This window comes from Falco biarmicus, chromosome 1 (assembly GCF_023638135.1).
Source record: "Falco biarmicus isolate bFalBia1 chromosome 1, bFalBia1.pri, whole genome shotgun sequence".
NCBI classification, from domain to species: domain Eukaryota; kingdom Metazoa; phylum Chordata; class Aves; order Falconiformes; family Falconidae; genus Falco; species Falco biarmicus.
In genome coordinates, this window is record NC_079288.1 from 86,392,032 (window position 1) to 86,414,236 (window position 22,205).

A 22,205-nucleotide genomic window follows, 5' to 3' on the forward strand; every position below is an offset into this window, starting at 1 on the left:
TTTTTCCACAGCCATCATGCAAGTCTGTAGGGAGGAAGGGAGATTTTTGTTGTATTGCCGTAGTTGGCGAGCCACTTCATCTACTGTCGGTGCCTCTTCATCTTGCCAGGTCATTGCTGCCAGTGAGTTGACATATGACCATGGTGCACTCCCTACAAGTTTCCAGCACATGGGTTGTGTGCACTGGACTTTGTCTGGATCTGTGGGTGACTGTGCATTGTTTGGGTCATAATAAACCATCTCTAGGACAGCTAATTCCCTCAGGTACTGGATACCTCTCTCCATGGTGGTCCACTTGCCTGGGTGACATATAGCATCTGCCTTGAAGGGATACCTTTCCTTCACGCTTGACAGGAGTCACATCCAGAAGCTGAGGACTTGTGTCCATTTTCCAATCACCCTGTCAATGCCCCCTTCCCTAGAAAGTGATCCCAGCTGCTTGGCTTCCCTACTCTCTAATTCTAGGCTACTGGCCCCATTATCCCAGCATTGGAGCAGCCAGATGGCAATGTGCTCACCTGGATGATGGCTAAAATCTTTTTGCATATCCCACATCTCACTCAGGGATACGGATCGGGTCGTTACTGCTTCTTCTACCTCTTCTTCCTGTTCTTGTCATGTCCCTGCTTCACCCTTCTTTACTAAACAAGTCTTCTGTTGTGTCCATTTCTTCTTGTGTATAGGGTCAATTCATATTGGCACAGGTTGGTCCTCTAGTTCAGCTGCATTGCCCATCACTGGGGTTTGAGTAGCTGCAGTGTCTGTCGCCAGGGTTGGAGTAGCCAGTGCTTGTCACAGGGGTTGGAGTAGCTGCAGATAGTTGCTTAACCCTAAACAAGACCTGAACCACATTCATGGTTCCTAGCAATAGGATCTTGCTGGTTCCAGCATCCCAAGAATATTCAAAATTCCCAAGAGCTGTTGTAACTAGGCTGGAGGAGAAGGGGAAGGTGTGGAAGCATGTCTCCTCCGTAGGTTGGCTCTCCTAGGAGGAAAGGTAAAAGGTGTAATGGTTAATAGTTCCCAATAGATGGCTGCTGAAGCACAGAGGTGACAGCAATGCTGAGTACACAGACCAGATTTGTTTCACCCAGCCATTCTATAGTTTCATAAGCCAGCGTTGCAAAGTACAACACAGTGATAACCTTAACGCTGCCCCCCGCGATGATAAACATCCCGACAGGCAGCGTGTACAGTGAGGGAGGTGGGACACACTGCGCAACAACTCTGAGAGCAAATACATCAGCATTGTGACCAGCCACTGTTAAACCAGTGTAATGAATGCTTATAACAAGTTTGTTTTAACACGCTCTGGTCAGATCTGTCGTTACCTGAACGCTTCGTGCCCCACACTGGGCACCAAAAAGCACTGTTGTGGTTTAACCCCGGCCAGCAGCTCAGCCCCGCGCTGCCGCCTGCTCGCTCCCCCTGGCTGGGGTGGGGGAGAGAATCGCATGGGTAAAAGTGAGAAAACCCATGGGTTGACATAAGAACAGTTTAGTAATTGAAATGAAATATTATAATATTTTAATGGTAATAATTGTAATGAAAAGGGAGACGAGAGAGAGAAATAAACCCCAAGACAGACAAGTGATGCACAATACGATCGCCCACCACCCTCTGACCGGTGCCCAGCCAGTCCCCCAGCAGTGATCGGCCCCTCCTGGCCAGCCCCACCCCCCCCACCCCCACTCCCAGTTCATATCCTGGGCATGACGTTCTATGGTATGGAATAGCCCTTTGGCTAGTTCGGGTCAGTGTCCTGGCTCTGCTCCCTCCCGGCTCCTTGTGCAGCCCCTCGCTGGCAGAGCACGGGGAACTGAAAAGGCCTTGGCTTAGGGTAAGCACGACTTTGCAACCACTGAAACATCAGCGTGTTATCAACATTGTTCTCCTGCTAAACCCAAAACACAGCGCTGTACCAGCTACTGGGAAGAAAATAACTCTGTCCCAGCTGAAACCAGGACAAGTGGTTGCTGGGGTTAGCTGGGTGCGGAGTGAGCCAAGCTAAGCACCGCTGCTAGGTGTTGGTGGCATCTCCCTTAGCTGTCTGCTGCTCTGGGCACGAGGGCAGCATCCCTTGTTGCGAGAGGGTAGTACTCAGTTGACAGCGTGCCTGGGAGCAAGGGCCATGGTGTTTGACCTCATGTGCTGTTCAGGCACAGCAGCAAGCCTGGGGGAGCCGCAGAGGCTTAAGGCTTTCCACATTTCAGTAAGGAAAAGCCCCATGGTTAAAGGCAGAGATGATCATGTTTGCAACCTCCCAACTTCATTTTTCCAACTTCCTTCTCAGGAGGCAGCGGACAAAGGAGTTTTGTCTTTCCATAGCGTCTGCTGGCCTCATCTTTCTTTTTTTTAATGGCTGAGTTATCAACACAGAAACAAGGCTTCCCCGTGGGCTCACCTTCGTATGGTGGAGGTTGACTGGAAGGAGCAGCAGGCAGCCCATAAGGACTCTGGATGTTGTAGCTGGCTTAGGTTTTGCTTTGGCTCATTCTGCTCTCTGCCTTCACGCACTCCGGTTGTGACAGTTGCTGGAAATGCTGTGTGCATCTCTCTGCAAAACCCAGGGTACACCAAACACCAGGCTGAGGACCTCTCTCATCTCCAAAACAGATTTTGCTATTTGCTTACCGCTGGGAAGCATCTGGCTCGCTCCTGGCTGCTCTACAAGGGACCCCAAAGCCAACATTGCTGCACTGACCACTTGTCCCTTCTGCTCTTTCAGCGCTGGGGTAGGACGCACAGGCACTTTTATCGTCATCGATGCTATGCTGGACATGATGCATGCAGAGAGGAAGGTTGATGTTTACGGCTTTGTGAGCCGGATACGGGCTCAGCGCTGCCAGATGGTACAGACAGATGTGAGTGTGCTGCTTTGGTTTCTTTGGGGCTTTGCTCGATGGAGATAGATCTCCTTTGCACAGTCAGTCCCCAGCCTGCAGCGAATCCTACATGAGGGTTCAGCATCATCCCTCATTTTGGAGGGACGCTGCATCAAGTGAGCTTTTCACTGGATCCTGCTCTTTTTAATCCCCTTCATAGAATCATAGAATTTTTTAGGTTGGAAAACACCCTTAAGAGCATCAAGTCCAACTGTTAACCCAGCACTGCCAAGGCCACCACTGAACCATGTCCCCAGGCACCACAGCTACGTGTTTTTGAAATACCCCCAGGGCTGGTGACATCCCTCCCCCGTCCCCGGGCAGCCTGTGCCAGCGCCTGCCAGCCCTCTCCGTGCAGAATGTTCCCTCACACCCAATCTCACCCTCCCCTGGCGCAACGTGAGGCCGTTTGCTCTCGTCCTGTCGCTGGTTCCTGGGGAGCAGAGACCGACCCCCCTGGCTACAGCCTCCTGCCAGGCCGTTGCAGAGCCACCGGGTCCCCCCCAGCCCCCTTCTCTCCAACTTGGAGAAAGTTTTATGTCATGTTGGCTTGGTGTGGTGCAGCAAATAAAGTCCCAGTCCCCACACAATGGCAGGAAGTTTGTTATCCACTTTTCTGGGGTCTCCAAGGGGTGCCATGTTCCCAACGAGCATGGGTGGGCAGTGGGGTGGTGGGTTTGCATCCAGCATGTGCATGGGCACCGGGAAGTGCTCACTGAGCATGAAGCAGAGACTGATGGCTGCTCCCTGCAACCCTCGCAGATGCAGTATGTGTTTATATACCAAGCACTTCTGGAGCACTATCTCTACGGTGACACAGAGCTGGAGGTGACGTCATTAGAGATCCACCTCCAGAAGATCTACAACAAAGTGCCAGGAACCAGCAGCAACGGGCTGGAAGAGGAGTTTAAGGTGAGTGTGGCAGTTGTCCTGGTGCCTCTGCTCAGATGATGCTGGGCTATAGGGACCACCACACACTTGCCTGGCACTGAGTGGCTCTGAAAGCTGCCTTTGCTTTTGCTCCTTCCTCTGCAGAAGCTCACTTCAATCAAAATTCAGAATGACAAGATGAGAACAGGCAACTTGCCAGCAAACATGAAGAAGAACAGGGTGCTTCAGATAATTCCATGTAAGACTTACTTCTCTGCCTGGGGAAAGCATGCTGGGTGAGTGTGGGGACAGGATTCAGGCTGGAGAAATGGGCCAGCAAGGACCTCATGAAGTTCAACAAGGCAAAGTGCAAAGTCCTGCCCCTGGGGAGGAACAACTCGAGGCACCGGCACGTGCTGGGGGCCACCCCACTGGGCAGCAGCTTGGCACAGAAGGACCTGGGGGGCTGGTGGACACCAGGTTGTCCCTGAGCCAGCAACATGCCCTTGCTGCAAAGGCGGCCAGAGGTGTCCTGGGCTGCGTCAGACAAAGCGTTGCCAGCAGGCCGAGGGAGGTGATCCTTCCTCTCTGCTCGGTGCTGGTGAGGCCACACCTGGAGCGCTGGGACCAGTGCTGGGCTCCCCAGTACAAGAGAGACAGGGACAGGCTGGAGAGAGTCCAGCGAAGGGACCGGAGCATCTCTGCTGTGAGGAAAGGCTGAGGGAGCTGGGGCTGCTCAGCCTGGAGAAGAGAAGGCTCGGGGTGGATCTCGGTGTCTGTGAACACCTGCAGGGAGGCTGCCAGGAGGACAGAGCCAGGCTCTTGCCGGTGGCGCCCAGTGACGGGACCAGGGGCCGTGGGCACAAACTGAGACCCAGGAGGGTCCCTCTGAACATCAGGAAACACGTTTTGAGTGTGCGAGGGTGACTGAGCACTGGCACAGGTTGTCCAGGGAGGTTGTGGAGTCTCCATCCTTGGAGATACTAGAAAGCCATGTGGACACAGTCCTGGGCAGCCAGCTCTGAGCGGCCCTGTTGGGCTAGGGGGGTTGGACCAGATGATCTCCAGATGCCCCTTCCAATCTCAACCACTCTGGGATTCTGTGAGTGTTCAGGAGCTGTCAAGACCGAGTCATTTGTGCCCACAGTAATGGAGTCACAGACTGGCTGAGGTTGGAAGGAACATCTGGAGGTCATCTGGTTCAACCGCTTCTCAAGCAGGGGTAGCATAAAGGGACAGGGCAGAGTCAAGGGCAGGTGGGTTTACATGCCCAAATGCAACGCTGCCCCTGGGGCTTTCTTGCTTTCGTTCTGCCCTGTCCCTGCCATGACTTCCTCAGCAGATGTATGCTGCCAAGGCTTTCTGCCTTGAGGGAGGAGTCCCTGTTTTGAGCAGATCCTGCACATGGAGTCCTCAGCATCCGCTTCTCCCCCAAACCAGGGCATGGCAGAAGGCAGAACTGAGTCTGCTTGTCCCAGTCAGGTGCTGTAACCACAGGGCTCTCCTTCTTGTATCTCTGTCCTCTCACTTAGGGCTTGGTGACATCCTAGCTAGAGGCCATGCATGGTTATCAAGGAACCATGCTTTGAAGGTGTTCCCCAAAACTCAGATCATTTCACTTCTGTTTCAGATGAGTTCAACCGAGTAATCATTCCAGTGAAGAGAGGTGAAGAGAACACAGACTATGTAAACGCCTCCTTCATTGACGTGAGTCTTCTTTAGTATTCTTTCCATCTTCTCCCAATGGAAACTCTACCTCATGCTGCTTCCTATGGAAAAGGATTTGTCCCAGCCCAGGATTTCATAAGGCTCTTTCCACCTGCCTTTGCTTTGTGTCACTGGGTGGTGCTGGTTTCTTTCTCCAAGAAACCCACTAGTTTCCTTGTGACCCACGGATGGTGGGAGAGGAGAGCTGGAGCCTGAGCAGAGCCTCCAAATCCTGGCCTCACTTCTCTGTCTCTGGGCTCCGATGATGGCTTTGGAGAAGCAGATGCACGTAGCTGTGGAAATGATTGCTGTACAGCACCATTCATTTGGTTAGAAAACTTGCGCTAGATTAGGTAATGGAGCAATACACAGATCCCAAAACCCTTGAGAAAAAACGGGTCAATCCCATTATACCTGTCTGGGTGACGGGAGGAGGCAAGGCAGAGAGGTTAAGTGCTTTCCTCACTCTAAGGAGGAGGTAAGTGATTGCACATCCTTTTCTCGTGAGTAATCCTGTTGACTTCAGCGGGGCATCTCGTATGAGTATTTATCTTTGTGAGTGATGCCAGTGCTGGCTGACTGACAGAGCCTTGCTCTTTTCTAGCCCAATTTCTATTTTCATCTCCTAATGGCAGGAGGTTTTTTTCCCCCAAAGGGAAATTACTGCCATGGGTTGAACTAGTAAAACCAACTTATTCCCAGATATAACATCCGAAATTAATTGCTCTCTGAAATCTCCATTGCTGCGTCCCCACGGGTTGCTCTGGCTGCCTGAGCATCCGACGCAACACAGCCGGGAGCAGCTGCCTTGTTCTGCATCGAGATCAGAAAGCTTAAATGTCACGTAAGCAATTTTTGTTGCAGATTCAATTTCCTGCTCTGCTTAACTTTGCTTAAACAACAAGCTCCAAATGACGAAGCATCTTTAGCCACAATCTGCAGCAAGGGCACAGGGGAACGTTGGAGATTTTTGGAAACAGAAGCGCTTGTGGAAGAGTCACCCAGTTTTACTGCTGGTTTTCATAGATTATAGCCCATATAATGGGTTGGGTTGGAAGGGACCCTAAAGATCATCTAGTTCTCTCTGGTTTTGCTTAGTTCCAAAAATCCCTGGTAAAAGTCATACCTGAAGTACTCGGAGCTTCGGCAGGGCTCTGCTCCCAGCACTTGGACTTTGCAACATTGCTCAGGAATGCTGGAAACCCAGTTCTTCCTTCACCAGATGGATGAGGTCGTGCATGTGTAGGGGATATGATCCTCGTGCCGCTGCATTTCTTTAAAAACATAGATCTTACCACAGTAGAGCACCGGTGATGCAGCTGCCGAGCAGCGGTGTGGTAATGCCCATGCGTGAGGACACAGCCCACCGTGACAGCAGGTTTCTCTGCCTAGGCTGTGGTCATTCGCACGGACAGCCATGATGCTCCCAAAATTTAACAGAGCTTGGTAACCCAACTGTGTCCAAGAGCGTTCCCCCCACTGCTCGCAGCATCCAGGCGCTGCTGATTCACCGCTGACGCTGTTTTCAAATTGCAGGGTTATCGCCAGAAGGACTCCTATATCGCCAGCCAAGGACCACTGCAGCACACGATAGAGGACTTCTGGAGGATGATCTGGGAGTGGAAATCCTGCTCCATAGTGATGCTAACGGAGCTGGAGGAGAGAGGCCAGGTACATGCCCAGGGATAGCTGCATTTAAGCACCTGCAAAATAAATCAGTACAACCCCTTAAAATGTCCCGACAGCTGCAGCACTGCCAGTGCCACACGCATTGGGTGCTATTTCACCCCTTCTCTGGCAGGAAATTTATTTCAGCCTCTGCTTCTAATGCAAAGAGGCCAGTTGTTTGTAGACCCGGGGTGGGAAAGTGTTCAATAAATCAAGTCTGGACCCTCTGTTCTCAAAGCACCTTTGGGTGCAGCAGGCAGCTTCTCTCTGAAGCAAGCCTGTGGGATCCCACCTGGTTTTTGGCAGCTGCCAGCCCCAGGAAGAGACTTCTTCAATTCAAGCCCATGGGAAAAATACGGGGTCTTCACCCTGTCTCCTCCTGTAATACTTTCTCAGGAGAAGTGTGCCCAGTACTGGCCATCTGACGGCTCCGTGTCCTATGGAGACATCACTGTGGAGCTGAAAAAAGAGGAGGAGTGTGAGAGCTATACGGTGCGGGACCTGCTGGTAACGAACACCAGGGTAAGAGTCTGGCCTCCCTACGGGGAGCTTGGAGCACTCTTGGGTTTGGCTGTCATTAACCCTCGCTGATGTTTATGGTGCTTTGTGATTCCTCTTGCAAGTGCTGAACTTTCCCTCTGGCATTTTCAGCTCCATCACCCCATCATCCCAAAGAAGCATCCATCCCTTGCAATCCCACCTTGTTCCCTATGCTTACCTCCCACCTCTGAGAGTTCCTGTGCTGCTGATTGCTTGGCATCGAGCCCTGCTGTCCTGCTGCCACCCAGCAGCCCTCATCCTCCTTCTGCCTTGCGCCCGTGCCCTCCACCCAGCCTCCCCCCTGCTCCCCGTTCCCCACACCCTGCCCTGCTCTGTGCCACGGGAACGCCTCCCCTCCACAAGCAGACAGCTTTCCTAAGCAGACAGTTTTCCTAAAGCCCTGAGCTGGTGGGTTTCATATGGGTCTCCCACCAACTTACTGACCTTGAGCTGTGCTCTTCCACCAGGAAAACAAGAGCCGACAGATTCGGCAGTTTCATTTCCATGGCTGGCCAGAAGTTGGGATCCCCGGGGATGGGAAGGGAATGATCAACATCATTGCAGCTGTGCAGAAGCAGCAGCAGCAGTCTGGCAACCACCCGATCACTGTGCACTGCAGGTAAAGCCCAGGTGGAGCAGGGGCGGCCACCCCTCCAAGGGGATCTGCTCTACAAGGAGCCTGGGAGATGGTCAGAGGTCCCTGAGAAGACTTGGGTGAGCAGGAGCAGCCCAGGCAGATGTGGTACAGGGTTTTCCTGCTTGGCTAAGCAAAGAGGCTTCGCTCTTGTAGAGCATGTCCTAGCTAAAGTGGGAGAGCCTGGGGCAGGACAATTGGCTCCTCCAGTTGTGCGGTCGTTCCCCTATGGATTGCCCCCTGAGCAAAGCCAGCATGGCCAGGACAGACAGCTTCCATTACCTTCTGGTTTCTCTTTGCCAGTGCTGGAGCAGGAAGAACAGGCACCTTCTGTGCACTGAGCACTGTCCTGGAAAGGGTGAAGGCAGAAGGGATTCTCGACGTCTTTCAGACAGTGAAGAGTTTAAGACTACAGAGGCCACATATGGTGCAGACACTGGTAAGTGCAGCGGAGCACATCCCACACTCCTCCTGCCACCCCAGACCCCAGCAAGAATGGGCTGGGTACTCAACGTGGAACAAAAACTTCCTCAGTTGAAGGTTTTCTCTCTCCATGAAAGAGTAGGGAAGGGAGGTGGGTCAGGAGGTGTCGCCCCTTCCTCTTGATAGGACATCTGGAAGAGTAGAGCTTGGCCAGCTGAAGGCATCAAGCCCCTTTTGAGCACTGACACAAGCTGTAGGAGTCTCCTCAGAGGTGTCCTCAGCCACAGCCCACATACTTACGGGCTCCAGGAGCCTGGAAACCTGTCCTGGAGCAGCTGTGGCACGGGCTTGGGCATGCAGCATGGCAGGGAGGAAAAAGGCAGGCAGGACTAGGTGGGGTCTTACAAGAAGGGATTTAAAAAAAGTCTTTTGGCATCAAAATAGGACCTCGAGAGGAAGGGAAAAGCAGAGTTTCTTTTGCTGATGGCACCCCAGCAAGATGGGCAGCCCAGTTCTGGGGGGCACGGAGGAGGTGGGACCGGATGGGCGGGAATCCAGCTCCTGCCCTCAGTCTGGGCTGAGGAACCCTGCTATGCATGGTCCCAGCTTGCTGCAGACCATGAGGCATCAAATTATGTCTCAGGTGTGAATTTTTCTTGGTCTAACGCTGTGCTCTCCCTGAACCCCACAGGAACAGTACGAATTCTGCTACAAGGTGGTGCAGGAATATATCGACGCCTTCTCAGACTACGCCAACTTCAAGTGAAGAAAAAGAAAAATCCACACCCTGAAACAAATGACAGAAGAGTTGCCTTCTTTAATATTTTGTAATATTCTGTTTGTTAATATACCCCCCAAAAAAATATGTGTATATATCTTAACTGTTTTAGAGGTTGGTACCATAAGCTTCATATTAGCTGGAGATTTTATATGTAGCAAAGTGTTAGTGCAGATACTGTTGGCTCCTTTTTTTCCAATGTTTTATTGGGGAATTAAATAGCGTGATGTTTGGATTAATATTGTCATACCATCTCTCTTCTGGAGAGTCGATACAGGCTGTTATTTTTTGTTTGTAAATATTTTTTTTCTTGAGGGAGAAAAGCCTTTTTTTCTAAAAAAAAAAAAAAAAAAAAAAAAAAAGAAGAAAAAGATATCCTGGCTCTCATCTGAAAAAAAAAGAAAGAAAAAACCCCAACAAACCATGACCCCACAAGCACAAGCTTTTCCGAACCTGCAGGTTTCACATTTTTCTGCTGGTCAGCTCTTTTTAAAAAAAAAGAAGGAAAAAAAAAAGTGTTTATTCTGTGTGTGTGTATATATACAAATACCCTAATTTTTGTATCAAAAGCAAAAAAAAGTTTCCTCCTTCAGGGTCACGCCACCTCGTGCTGCTGGATTGGAAACTGTGTTGACCACAGCAGCAACTGTTGGGATTTCAACCCAAAAAACCAAACCTCAGAAAAACAACAGGATTTTTGCTCCCTGAAGGAAACGTCCATGTGTTTGGTGCCGGACTGTAGACCTGCCGCGGGGATTGGGGTGGGAGCCGGGCCCTGGTGGCCCTGAGCCGAGGATGCTCCCAGTGGCCCTGCCGTTCCCACTGGTCCCTTCCAGGAGGGAGCAGTAGCTGCCGGCTCCCAGCAGCGAGGGATGATGCTGCCTGGGGTCTGGGGGCTCTGGCTGAAGAAGAAAGTAGCTCCATGTGGTCCAAGCTCTGTGTTCTCACCTGTTGTGTCTCTTAAGTACCACCCAGACCCTTCTCTTTTCTTGGTCTGTAACAGCAGTTGAAGAAAAATTTTGGAGCTATTTCCAATTGACAGTGTGCTGTAGGTCCTTCCTTGGACCGGGGTACCTCCACCCCTAGATGCTGGAGGAGATTTCAGATTATTTCTTCTGGCATCTCAAGAGATCATAGAATCACAGAACGGTTTGGGTTGGAAGGGTCCTTCAAGTCCACCCAGTCCCAGCCCCCTGCCATGGGCAGGGACACCTGCCACCAGCCCAGGTTGCTCCAAGCCCCGTCCAGCCTGGCCTGGGACACTGCCAGGGATGGGGCATCCACAGCTGCTCTGGGCAGCCTGTGCCAGCGCCTCACCACCCTCATCATAACGAATTTCTTCCTTGTGTCCAATCTCCACCTACCCTCTTACAGTCTAAAACCTCAAGAAGGTCTCCAGATGGTCACTGCTAAAGCACTCACTGGTTTTTAAAGCCAAGTGAGACACTTCTCCAGCCCAGAGCTTGCTCTTGCCACCCTCCGGACAGGTCTAGAGGTTTTTCCTCTCTTCCCCTGCACCCACACACCCCACACCCCCAGTGGAGGCTCCATCATGGAGATGAATGTGGGTTATCCAAGAAGAAGGGAATATATAACAGCCGAGTTTCATCATTCCTCTCCCAGAAGAAAAATATAATGCTGGTGATGGGCCAGAGCACAAAGAAGGGTCCAAAGGGTCAAAAAAAGGGTAAAGAAAGGTCCTGAGGACACAGGGGTGCAGCACTTTCTATAGTAAAAAAAAAAAAAAAAAAAAAGGTTAATATGGTTGATTTTAATTTATTTTTTTTTATAAAGAGGTGTTTGATGAAACACCTTCCTCCTGCAGCAGAGGGGAACGTGCCCTGGTTGACTGGGGGAGCTCCATCCCCTGCTGCAGGCGCTGGGAGAACTGGGTTTGGAGAGGTTTCACCCCAAGGTTCAGCTGGGCACCCCAGGTGGGGATCAGGGGCGCAGGGAGGCAGCAGGGCTCGGGGACAGTGACGTCGTTGCCCAGCCAAGGGAAAACTCAGGGGACGTGAGGCTGAAATCTGGGAAAACATGGGACAAGCCACCCTATGAGTCAGGGTATCCGAGTTTTCCAGCATAGCTTTTCCATCTAGGCAGGATTTCCTGGGGGGTGTGGGCATGCAGGCAAGGGGACCCCCCAGCAACCCAAAACACTCCCCTAAAATGACCTTGCTGCTGCCATCATTCCTGCTTCATCACCCCCTCCTGAACCCCTGCATCATCACTTTGTTAATAAACTTTAACTCTTGAATTCTGGGGGGCTTTCAGCCAAAGCTGTCAGTCACTCTCACAAATACATGTGGTGACCCCGAAAGAAATGGGGACCCTCCTGGGATGGGGGAGACGCACACCCACCCACTGCAGATGCTCACCCCAGGGACACAGACCACCCCACGCACCCCCATCCCTCCATCCGCCGGGTGCTGGCTGCTCCGCTAATGAGGTTTTCCCCCTTTTTCCTTCCTCCCTGGGATCGCTGCAGGGATGGAGGAATTTCAGGGCGGCAGGGGTGCCCTGGTACAGCATCTGCTGCGGCCCCATCCTGCCACCGCATCCCACTGCAAATAGCAGAGGCAGAAGCAGCTGTGGGATAATCCAGGGCCAGATCCTGCCTAAATCCCATCCCCTTCGTGGGCTCTGTCGCATCCCCACGCCAGGGACTTAGGACCGCACAGTCATTCCCAGCCCGCAGCCCCAATCTGGGGGCCATGAACCTGAAATGGGGGGAGAAACGCTGAAACTGGGGCTGGGTGGGGAAACTGAGAAATGGAGAATTTGCCCCCTCCTGCTTCCCCAGGAGCATCCCTGGGGGCTGCAGAGCAGCTCCTGGGCACATCGTCTGTGGAGCTGGGATCATCTGGGCTGGATCCGGCCTTTTCCCAGCCACCAGGAGCTGCGTCTAGAAATGAGCCCATTCCTGGGTGTCCCCAGCCCCCCACCCTCCCCAGATCTCGGTGACAAGCCAGAGCAGGCTCAGCTGGACAGACACACCCCCCCTAAAAAAACGGATATCGGGCCACTGTCCCCTGGTGCCAAGGGGAGGGGGGCGGGGGGGACAGGATGCGACGGGCACTGGCATGGGGAGGCCAGCGCCATCAGCGAGGTCACGGTCCCCTGTGGGAGTGGTGGCGGGGCCAACGTCACCGACACCAAGTCCTACAAATAGTGGTGCCCAGCCTGGCCCAGCCACTGCTCCAGCCGGCCACCACTGCCACCGTCACCCACCTGGCCAGGTGAGGCTGCCCCGGCAGCAGGGTGCTGGGTGGGGGGTGCTGGCAGCACGCAGGGACCCCGGGGTGGGCGGCATGTGGGGCTGTTCACCCCGAATCAGACCCTCATGGCACCCCTGGGGGTCTGTCCATGCTGGACCCCAACGCCAGCGGCACCCTGAGGTGCTCAGCTCCTCTGCTTCTCCATCCCTGAACCCACCCCAAAGCCCACCCATGGGTGCTCATCCCCTCCACTTCTCCATGCCCACCCCACCCCAGCCAAGACCATGGGGTGCTCATCTTCACTGATCCCCACCGCTCTCAACAGCACCCATGGGTGCTCATCCCTCAAGCATCCCCACCAGCGAGCCCCCCCGCAGCCCCTCCCTGGGCAGGTGCTGGTGGGACCCTGCGCCCCCCCGCTGGGTGCCGGTGGGACAGGGACCCTGCGCCCCCCCGCTGGGTGCCGGTGGGACAGGGACCCTGCGCCCTCCAGCCGGCCATGGCGCCCCGCGCGTTGCCGCTGCTGCTGCTGCTGCTGCTGCTGCTGCCGGCCGTGCCGCCCTGCCGCGCGCAGCACTGGTCCCACGGCTGGTACCCGGGGGGGCAAGCGCGACCCCGGCCCCGCCCCGGCCCCGCAGGTACGGCCCCGCTCGCCCCCCGCCGGATTCCCCCGCCTGGTCCCCCCGGGTGATCGCCCCGCCTGATCCCCCCTGGCTAAGCTGTTCCCCCCGGGGGTCATCCCCCCCGGTCTGAATCCCCCCCAAATCTGATCCCCCCCGATCTGATCTCACCCCCCTGGGGTGATTCCCTCCTCCCCGGGCTGATCCCCCCTCCCCCCCCGGTTGACCCCCCGGTGTGATCCCCCCATCTGGTCCCCCCTGGCTGATCTATTCGCCCCCGGCGTCATCCCCCCAATCTGAATCCCCCCCCCCCCCAAATCTGATCCTCACCCCCGAGATGATTCCCCCCCCGTACTCCCCGGGTTGATCCGTCCTCCTCCGGTTGATCCCCCCCGGGGTGACTCCCCTGTCTCATCTGATCCCCCGCAGGGTCACCCCCCCAGTCTGAATCCCCTCCCCCCCCCCCAGTCTGGTTCCCCCCCCCGGGGAGTTCCTCCCCTCCCCGCGGTTGATCCCCCCCCTTGGTGACCGCCCCATCTGATCCCCCCCCGGAGTGACACCCCCCCCGGGGTGATGCCCCTCCCAACTGACCCCCCCCGGGGCTCCCCCCCTACCCCGCTGACACCCCCCTCCACACATTTCCCCCCCCGGATTTATCCCCCCCCCCGTGTTACCCCCCCCCAACAAATTACACTCCCTGGATTATCCCCCCAGCCCCCCGTTTATCCCCCCTCGATTTAGCCCCCCGCCCCCGATTATACCCCCCTCGATTTACCCCCCCGATTACCCCTATAGATTACGCCCCCCAACGTTACCCTCCCGCGGTGTTCCCCCCGCCCCGCCCCCACGGCGCCGCTCTCCCGCAGGTCCCGCCCCCCCCCCCGGCGCTGCCGCCCCCCCTCCGTGTTCCCCCCCCGGCGCCAGGAGCCGCTGCTGCTGAGCGGGGCGCGAGCGGCCCCGCCCCGCCCACGCGGGACCCGCCCACGCGGGAGCGGGCAATAAAGGGGCGCGAGGGGAGCTGGAGCGCAGCGCTGCGCCGGGGGCGGGACGGGGGGGCGGGGGGCTGGGTGTGCAGGGACCTGTGTCCTGCGTGGGGGGGTGGTGGGGTGCGGGGGGCTTCGTCCCGCGTGGGTGGGTGCGGGGTGTCTGTCCCGCGGGGGGGGGGGGGCGGGCGGGCGGGCTGTGTCTCGTGTGCTTGGTGTCCGGTGAGAGGGTGTTTGTCGTGGGCTCCGTGTCCCGTGGGTGCCGTGTCCTGTGGGGGGGTCCGTGGGGGTGCCGTGCCCCGGGGAGGGGTGTTGTGTCCGTGGGAACTGCCGTGGTGGTGCCGTGCCTGTGGAGTTCCGTGTCCCGGGGTGGGGGGGGGGAGGGTGTCCGTGGGTACCGTGTCCCGTTGGGATTCTCTGCCCCGGGGGTATCCATGTCCGTGGGTGGGGGTCCGTGCCCCGTGGGTGCCGTGGGCTCCGTGGGCGCCGTGTCCGCCCCCCGCACTACATTTCCCGTCAGGCCCTGCTCCCGCGCGCCCTTTCCCACAGTGCCCCGCGGGCGGGGCGGGGCGCTCGCTGACGTCACGTCCGGCCCGGAGCCCGCCCGCCGCCATGCTGCGGGCGCTGAGGCGCTGCCGCCCGGCGCTGGGCTTGGGGCCCCCGCTGGGCCCCGTTCCCGGGGCTGTCTGGGGGCCGCGGCTGGTCCCGGCACGGGGCCGCAAGACGCGGCACGATCCTCCCGCCAAGTCCAAGGCGTCGCGGCTGAAGGTGCCGCCGCCTGTCGACCCCGAGGAGCTGCTGGTGGTCAAGGAGCGGTACCGGCAGCACCGGCTGGTCCTCGGCGCCCTCCGGTACTCACAGGCGGCTGGGGCCGCTGTGAGGCAGGGAGGGTCAGGGTGCTGGGCAGGAGGCTGGGTGTGGGGCTGTGGGGTAGGGGACTGGCTGTGGGGTTGCTGTGGGGCAGCGGAGGGTTGGGGGCCTGGCTGTGCCTCTGAGAACGGGGCTGCTATGGCCCAAGGGGCTGGGTACAGGGTTGCGGGGCTGCTGTGGGGCAGGGGGCTGGGTACAGGGTTGCGGGGCTGCTGTGGGGCAGGGGCTGGGTACAGGGTTGCGGGGCTGCTGTGGGGCAGAGGTGGGCTCTGTACAGGGCTGTGGGGTTGCTGTGGGGCAGGGGAGGGTTGGGCTTGGGACCATTGGTGGCTGCTGTGGGGCAGAGGTAGGTTGGGGGTTTCCTGTTGGGCAGCTGTGAGGGAGAGGGCTGGCTGTGGGGCAGGGGAGATATGGGGGCTCTGGGGCTGCTTCGGAGCGTGGGTGGCTAGACCCCAGGTTACTGTGGGGCAGGGGAAGGGCAGGGTGGTGGGGCTGGCTCTGCTATGGGGCAGGTGCATCAGAGCCCCCTGGCACCTGGCCACAGGCAGGAGCTCAGCAGCCTTTCCTGGCAGGGCTGAGTTTAGGGCTGAGGTGCTACAGAAGAAGCGGGAGGCACTGCTGGCCCAGGAGGACTCGGCGGAGCTGAGGGAGGAGCACCAGCGCCTGATGGCTTGGAATCAGGAGGAGAATGCCCGGCAGCGGGCACGCAGGTCAGCCGGGACACCACCTTCTTGCTCAGCTCTGGCTTTTGCTTATGCATAATTAAATTCAACACCTGGGTCAATTAGTCAGGCTAATTTTTACAAAGACACTTGACCTAAAGTTTGACCTTTTTAAAATAAATCTGCCTACGCAGCGGTCGCGTTCCTAGATTTCTCGCTGCTGAGGGGTGTTACTGAGCTCTGGACAGCCTCCCGCTCTCTACGGCGATGGGTGTCATGGGGGGATCAGTTTCTCCATGTTCCCTCCTATGCCACCCCCAGGGAGCCTGTTGATGCTTCCAAGAAAATCAGTGTCTGCTGAATCTTGAAAGCAGGAGGAGGTTAAAGGCACAAAGCACTTGAGCTCCTGCATCCAGCTCCTGCCGGTGGCATTGCATGCGCTGACTTGAAGCTGCCAAACGGAGCCAGACCCTGCTGGGGCTCAGGTCCGCAGCGCTGTGGCAATGCCAGCCTGTTGGAAAGCTTTTGCATTAAGTTTTGCATCAATTTTTCTCTCGCAGGAGGAGGGGGATTCTCTTTGTCTCCGTGGCTGCTTTTCCCCAGCGTAGCTGCTCTGCTCCTTCCTGTTGGTTGTGGCTGCGCTTGAGCTTGGCAGCTTTGCATCCCAAGGGATTAGCACATCTCACCGAAGCACCACCGTGCAGAGCGTGAGCATTCACCAAAGCTGTGTTGTTTTGTTTTCCTTTCCATGTGGCAGAGAGGAAAGAATTAGGAAAGAAGAGGAAGAACAGAAGAGGAAGAAGTTGCGGGTTGCAGAGAACAAGGCCAGGGTGATGGAGGCTTTCCTGAAGGAGAAGGAGCAGGAGATTCTGCAACTGCAGGTGAGAGCAGCTGGTGCCTCCTTGGGGAGTGTGCTGCCAGCAGCCCCTCTGAGGGGCTCAATGGCAGCCTGTGGGAGCGATGTGGAAACTACAGGCTTATTTTTAAAAGATTTTTATATTGGTAGCTGGGAACACAAGCGTTAGCACCTTCCAGAAGTGTTGACAGCGTGTGGATGGGATAGAGGTTGAGTGAGAGCTCTGAAAACAGGGTGGAATAATCCTGAGGGAGAGAACAAAGGTTTCCTTGTTCAGAACTCGGCTCCTGCTGGGGTCCTGGCGATGCTGGTGGCATTTTAGGCTCTCTTGGAGGTCTGTGAGCTCTGCAGGCACCTGCAGCTCATGCGCTGCCCATAGTGACTCTTCCACTACCACGTGTTAAGAGCCGGTACTTGTCCTTCGTTCAGGAGGAAGCCAAAACGTTCATCACCCCTGAGAACCTGGAGGCACGGATTGAGGAGTGCCTGGACAACCCTCGCAACTACAACTTCGCCATCGACAAGGACGGGCGGATCGTCAAACGGACAGTGTTGTCTTAGTGGCATGGGATGGAGGGGTGCTGGCCTGGTTTCTGTCCAGAGGCACCAGCCAGTTTCTTCTTTTTAATGAATAAATTGACCACGGAACTGGTGGAGGAAGCCTGCTGGTCTGGCTGTGGTCCTGCTGAAGGGTTAAAGCCTGCGGATCTGACTGTGGTTCTGCTGAAGGGTTAAAGCATGCGTGGAGGAGGGTGAGGGAGAAGCAAGCAGGAGAGGCAGAGGCGCTGGCAGTCTCTCAGCCCTGCGAGGCAGCAGCGGAACTGCCTGAGAAGCTGCGGGTGTTGGTGTGCCCGTTGCTCTGACTCTTTGCAGTTCCACCTCCCACATGTTTGGATCCCTCCTGCCTTCACCTGAAGCATGTCAGGCGGGAAGCGGGAACAGTCCTGAGGCAGATCCTGGCTCTGAGCTCCTTGCTGTAGCCCTGGCTCTGCTTGCATGTTGACCCCTCTAGATGCTTTTGAAAGAAAACGAGGTCTGAATGGCTTTGTAGGAAACCCTGACCCTCCGCCGTTTCTTGTTGGGGGAGCAAATTTGTTGTTTCTCTGTTTTCTGCCATGGTGGTGGGACCTTTTGTTCCTGTTCACACTTTAAATCCCCCTTTGCACATCTGTTGGTGTGGCTAAATGAGAAAATGTGCAGAGAACATCTAAATGACACTGGCTTTGTGGGTCTCCTTTTCTCTTCTCCCCCTCAGCCTTATTTTACTCATCACCTGGGGCTTAAGTTGTAGATAATAACTAATTTGGGTCCTCTTTGGTGGCACTGGCTTATGGTGGTCTTGCAGACCAAGCTGCTCTCTCAACTGTGCCCTAAAACCACTGGCTTTGTGCTGCCTGACACCAGCCTGGAGTTTGCTGTGGTTCAGCAGAGGCCAAGCAGACTAACAGCAGGTCCCTGTGCCCTCCCTCACTCGGGTAAAACGCCAGCTGTGAGCATTGACCTTAAATTCTTTTAATCTGCGCTTTCCTAAAAAGACTTTTTCTCTCCAGCCAGCCCCCCCGTGTCTGCACCTAAACCATGCAAGTGCACAAAAAACATATAGACTTCTTTTCTTGTTTTTCTGTACAAGTTTTATTTCTGATGAAGATCATCACTTAAATCTGAGTCACAGACCTTGGCTTGTCTGTTCTCGGCCTGATGCAGGGCTGGTACAGCTTGATAGATAAGGGATCCTGCAGGTTCTTCTTTCCCCAGTGGTCTACGTGAACAGAATTTCTTGGTCGCAGGATGAGTCAACCACACAGCCCTCTGCATGGGGAGAGAAAGGAGAAGGCACCGCATGAAACAAGGTGTCAGGAACCAGCCTTCAGAGACACCCCCCCCACCCCCCACCTCTGGCGTTGTTTCTTTAATAACATCAGGCAAGGTCGTGTTCGCTTTGTGCCCTGTAGCTCCTCAGGATATGGAGCAGGATCTCTGGCAGCATCTGACTTGGGGAAGAGGCTGGGATTTATGGCAAACTGTAACTGAAGCAGGAGGGAGCCTGAGCTGCCATGCAGCTTGGGTGTTCTGCAGCTTGCTCAACCCCCTAAATCCATTGCTGTCCACTTTCCTCCTTCCCTGAAGCCTCCACAGGTGTCCTGCTGCTTGCTCAGTCCCCTGAATTTGGTTACTGTCTGCTTTCCCCCTTCCGTGAAACCTCACAGTCTGTTCGCGCCTTCCCTGGGGGTTAGGGTCAAGTCTGCCCTGAGTGGAGTGGCCCTGGCTGTTGGGGGGACGGATGGGACAAAGACGGTCCCTTGGGCAGTCTCCCCTCCCAGGTTTACATCGAAGCCCTGAGGTCCCTCACATGTGTGAGGACCCCGCTGACCAGGGTCCCAGGTGGGACACAGCCCTGGTGCTGCTCTCACCGCTGCTGCAGCAGATGCCGGGGGCCGCGCAGCTCCCTCCGCTGCTGCCGCAGGGTTTGTGTCCAGACTCGCAGGGCGTCGGCAAGAAGTTTTCCTCCTGGCACCGCAGGGTTTCGGACGTGCCGATGTAACAGCCCAGCTCTTCTCCGCAGCAGATGGTGGGCCCGAAGCAGTGGCCTTTGTTCCTGGGACCACAGGGCATGCACTGCATGGGGGAGAACGGGAGGAAAGGGAGTGGAGAGTTATTTCATGAAGCACCTGGGGTCAAGCCTTTTCTCTGGTCTTTCCCTCCGTTCTGCCTGCATCTTCCCCACTGGAGCACTGAGAGGGCTCAGGGAAAGCTGGGAGAAGGAAAGGAAAGAGTTAGAAGGTCTCCCAGCCCGCCAGGACGTACCTTCCTGATGTCCATGTCCAGGACTGCGCGTTTGCCCCCGATAGGGCAGTTCTGGATGTAGCAAGCGGAGGAGAGAGCCAGGAGCCCCAGGAGGCAGATGGCGAATGCCTTGCAGGGCATGGCTGCGGGGTCAGGAAGATTTTCGGCTCCTCATCCCCACGAGTGGTTGGGTATATATAGTGCCAGCTCCTACTTAGGCATGCCGGCACCAGCGTCACCCATTTCCCTTAAAAACCACAAGGCATTGCTTTCCACACCGAAGGGCTCTGCTAATAGCCAGAGGTCGAGGATGTGAGGTCAAGGCCAAAGTGTTGGTTTTTAACTCGGTGATGACTCCAACTGCAGCGGGGGGGGATGTTTGTGGAGGCTGCGGATGCTGTTCGGGGCTCGGGTCCCTCCACTGCCAACCCCTTGGAGCTGCTGAGCTGTGGGTTGTCGCTCCGTGTCCCATTTGGGACTCCTCCAGCGTGGGTTGGGTGGGGATGGAGGCAGGCATCCCAATCGCCTGGTGAGCTGCATCCACCCAGGAGTGGGGCGAGAGGGGCATTGTGCTTCCCTTGGTGCCTGCTGGTGGGAGGAAAGCAAACCCGTATCTTCCTCCAGGATCGTTTATGGGATCTCGGGTAGGAAATGCGGTGTTGGTCCTTTCCACCTGTCTGTGCCTGGCCTTTGGGGGAGGATGCTCAACGCTGGGCTTGTCCTGCTCCAGAGTGATGGTGACACTGAGCCTGTCCCCACCTGCTTTTATCTAATGGCCTGAAAACACCCAACCTCCTTGGCAAAGGCCTAACACCCCAATTTCCCCATTGCTTCTGCCCCACAGCTGCACACGGGGCTCGAACACGGTGCCCCGAACCGCGCTGTCGACAGGTAAAGGACCCCCTGGAGAAGGGGCGCTGAGGCTGGGGCCGAGGGCTGACGCAGTCACGCAGGGTCCTGCTCGCCCCAGCCCCTCGCCTTCATTTCCACAATTAAGAGCTTCCTGGCTCGAATAAATTCCTCTGCCACAGACAAATCCAACCATCTATTGAGACCATTACCCCGGTCCCTCCCTGCGCCTGCTTAATTGGGAATTATGCAGCCCAGAGCCTGAAAGCCGTGACCTCTTGTCATCCCTGCTGGCTTGCTTCAAAGTCTGCCACTTAGTGTGGCCGGTGGCAAGGGCAGCCAGGTCCTCGTCACCCACCTAGGGTCAGCCAGCCGGTGAGTCTGGGTCCCTGGGGACAAGCCGGGCACCGAGATCCGTGTTAATGGGGTGGAAGTGGGGCTCAGCGCCATCCCAGCAGCTCAGCCCTGGCTGCCGTCCCGCTGTGGGGTGGGGTGGAGGGGCAAATGCCATCCCGGAGCCCCTGCAGCTGGTCTGGGGGTGCTTGGACCCCAGTGGGCAGGGCTGGGATGCAACCTGGGGAGACAAGTGTAGGGAAAAAAACCAACCACCCCGATTATCAGCTCCTGGTGCTTTTTGGGACCTCAACACCCCAGTGCTAAGGCTTCTGTTGGCTGGAGCATCACCCAGGCTCAGCCACACATCCCTGTTGCTGCAGGAGGAGTTGGGCGGGACACATCCTGCACCCTGGGACAAGCTGAGTGCCAGGGCTGGGCTTAACAGCGTGATTTCTTCATCTCAAGGGTGTCCAGTTTGGAGTCACCCACCCATGTGTGTGCTGCCCTTTTCCCAATGATTTTGGGGTGATTTTGAGTCGCCCACCTCCCCAGGGCTGGGATCAGATGCTGGTTGCAGGGACCGGGTGCTGGGTTAATCCTGCACCCCCTTGGAGGTGCAGGGAGGTGACATGGGCAGGATGGATCCCACTGGTGTGGATGAGCTCCACCTCCCCGAAGGTGCCACCTCCCTCAGGGACATTATAAAGGACGAGCTGTCCCTTGTGCTGTGGCCAGATCCCAGCCTGGAGAGAGCCTGGAGCAAGGACCCCGCCAGGGTAAGAGACCCGGGGAGGGGGATGGGAAGAGAATTGGGGTAACAGTACCCCAGATTTGGGGGTTGATGGTGGAACAACTGGAGGATTGATCCTGCCCACCGGTGTCTGAAGGGGACCAGTTTGGTGAGTGATGGTGGGGAAAGATGAGATCAGCCCTGGGGGGCTGTGTGAAGCTGGGAACCCAAATCTTTCCGCTCTTGCAGCGGGGGTTTGGGTGCTTTTCCTTTACTTTTTATCATTTTTAGTAGTTGTGGCTTGCAGCAGCCTGTTGTGCTGGCTCCTGAAGGCAACAAGGCCCTGAATCCACCCTGAAGAGAGGTCTTGGCCAAGAGGTAACATGACGGTGGCACATCCTAGCCATCCCCAGCCTCCCGGGGCTGGGGCTGCAAGCAGGCTCAGCACCCATGGGTGCTGCTGGGGCTCCTGGGGTAAGACTTGATGGCCAGATCCCGAAGGCCAGCTCTGCCTGCGCTGCTTTCCCTTTGTGCTGTAAGGATGGGGCCAAATCCTGCACCCAGCCCAGCAGGACCACTATGGATGGGAGCTGAACGCATGGGGCTGGGTTGGGATTTGATGCGGGGGGCGGGGGATGAAGACCCACCAGCCTCCAACATGCCTCCCATCCCCAAGCCCCGGACGGGTCCCCTGGATCCCTGGAGCCCCCCTTGACCCATCCCTCGCATCCCAGATGAAGCCACCACAGTGCATGAGGACTTTTATTGGGTCTTGTATTTACAGGGCTGGGG

The 22,205-nt window shown here is 56.3% G+C and overlaps 3 protein-coding genes across 8 annotated transcripts in view; 2 read left to right on the forward strand and 1 right to left on the reverse strand.

The window, feature by feature from the left end:
* PTPRA (protein tyrosine phosphatase receptor type A) overlaps nucleotides 1–9,744 on the forward strand; it is a 133,813-nt gene extending 124,069 nt beyond the window's left edge. For all 6 annotated transcript variants that reach the window (XM_056343474.1, XM_056343491.1, XM_056343498.1 and 3 more), the window contains 9 exons: nucleotides 2,729–2,864; nucleotides 3,648–3,797; nucleotides 3,921–4,014; nucleotides 5,386–5,462; nucleotides 6,999–7,133; nucleotides 7,527–7,652; nucleotides 8,138–8,289; nucleotides 8,608–8,743; nucleotides 9,419–9,744. In XM_056343474.1, coding sequence (XP_056199449.1) covers nucleotides 2,729–2,864; nucleotides 3,648–3,797; nucleotides 3,921–4,014; nucleotides 5,386–5,462; nucleotides 6,999–7,133; nucleotides 7,527–7,652; nucleotides 8,138–8,289; nucleotides 8,608–8,743; nucleotides 9,419–9,493 — 1,081 coding nt within the window. In that variant the 3' untranslated portion in view covers nucleotides 9,494–9,744. The remainder of the gene's footprint in view (nucleotides 1–2,728; nucleotides 2,865–3,647; nucleotides 3,798–3,920; nucleotides 4,015–5,385; nucleotides 5,463–6,998; nucleotides 7,134–7,526; nucleotides 7,653–8,137; nucleotides 8,290–8,607; nucleotides 8,744–9,418) is intronic.
* Nucleotides 9,745–14,793: 5,049 nt separating this feature from the next.
* Nucleotides 14,794–17,374, forward strand: MRPS26 (mitochondrial ribosomal protein S26). The gene is made up of 4 exons (XM_056324459.1): nucleotides 14,794–15,177; nucleotides 15,769–15,906; nucleotides 16,616–16,739; nucleotides 17,144–17,374. Exons 1-4 carry the CDS (start codon nucleotides 14,939–14,941, stop codon nucleotides 17,273–17,275), a joined length of 633 nt encoding a protein of 210 aa, XP_056180434.1. The 5' UTR covers nucleotides 14,794–14,938; the 3' UTR covers nucleotides 17,276–17,374.
* Nucleotides 17,375–17,523: 149 nt separating this feature from the next.
* Nucleotides 17,524–19,720, reverse strand: LOC130142468 (neurophysin 1-like). Its single transcript, XM_056324471.1, has 2 exons — nucleotides 19,520–19,720; nucleotides 17,524–19,330 (listed from the first exon to the last, which is right to left on the reverse strand). Exons 1-2 carry the CDS (start codon nucleotides 19,637–19,639, stop codon nucleotides 19,061–19,063), a joined length of 390 nt encoding a protein of 129 aa, XP_056180446.1. The 5' UTR covers nucleotides 19,640–19,720; the 3' UTR covers nucleotides 17,524–19,060.
* Nucleotides 19,721–22,205: the final 2,485 nt, after the last annotated feature.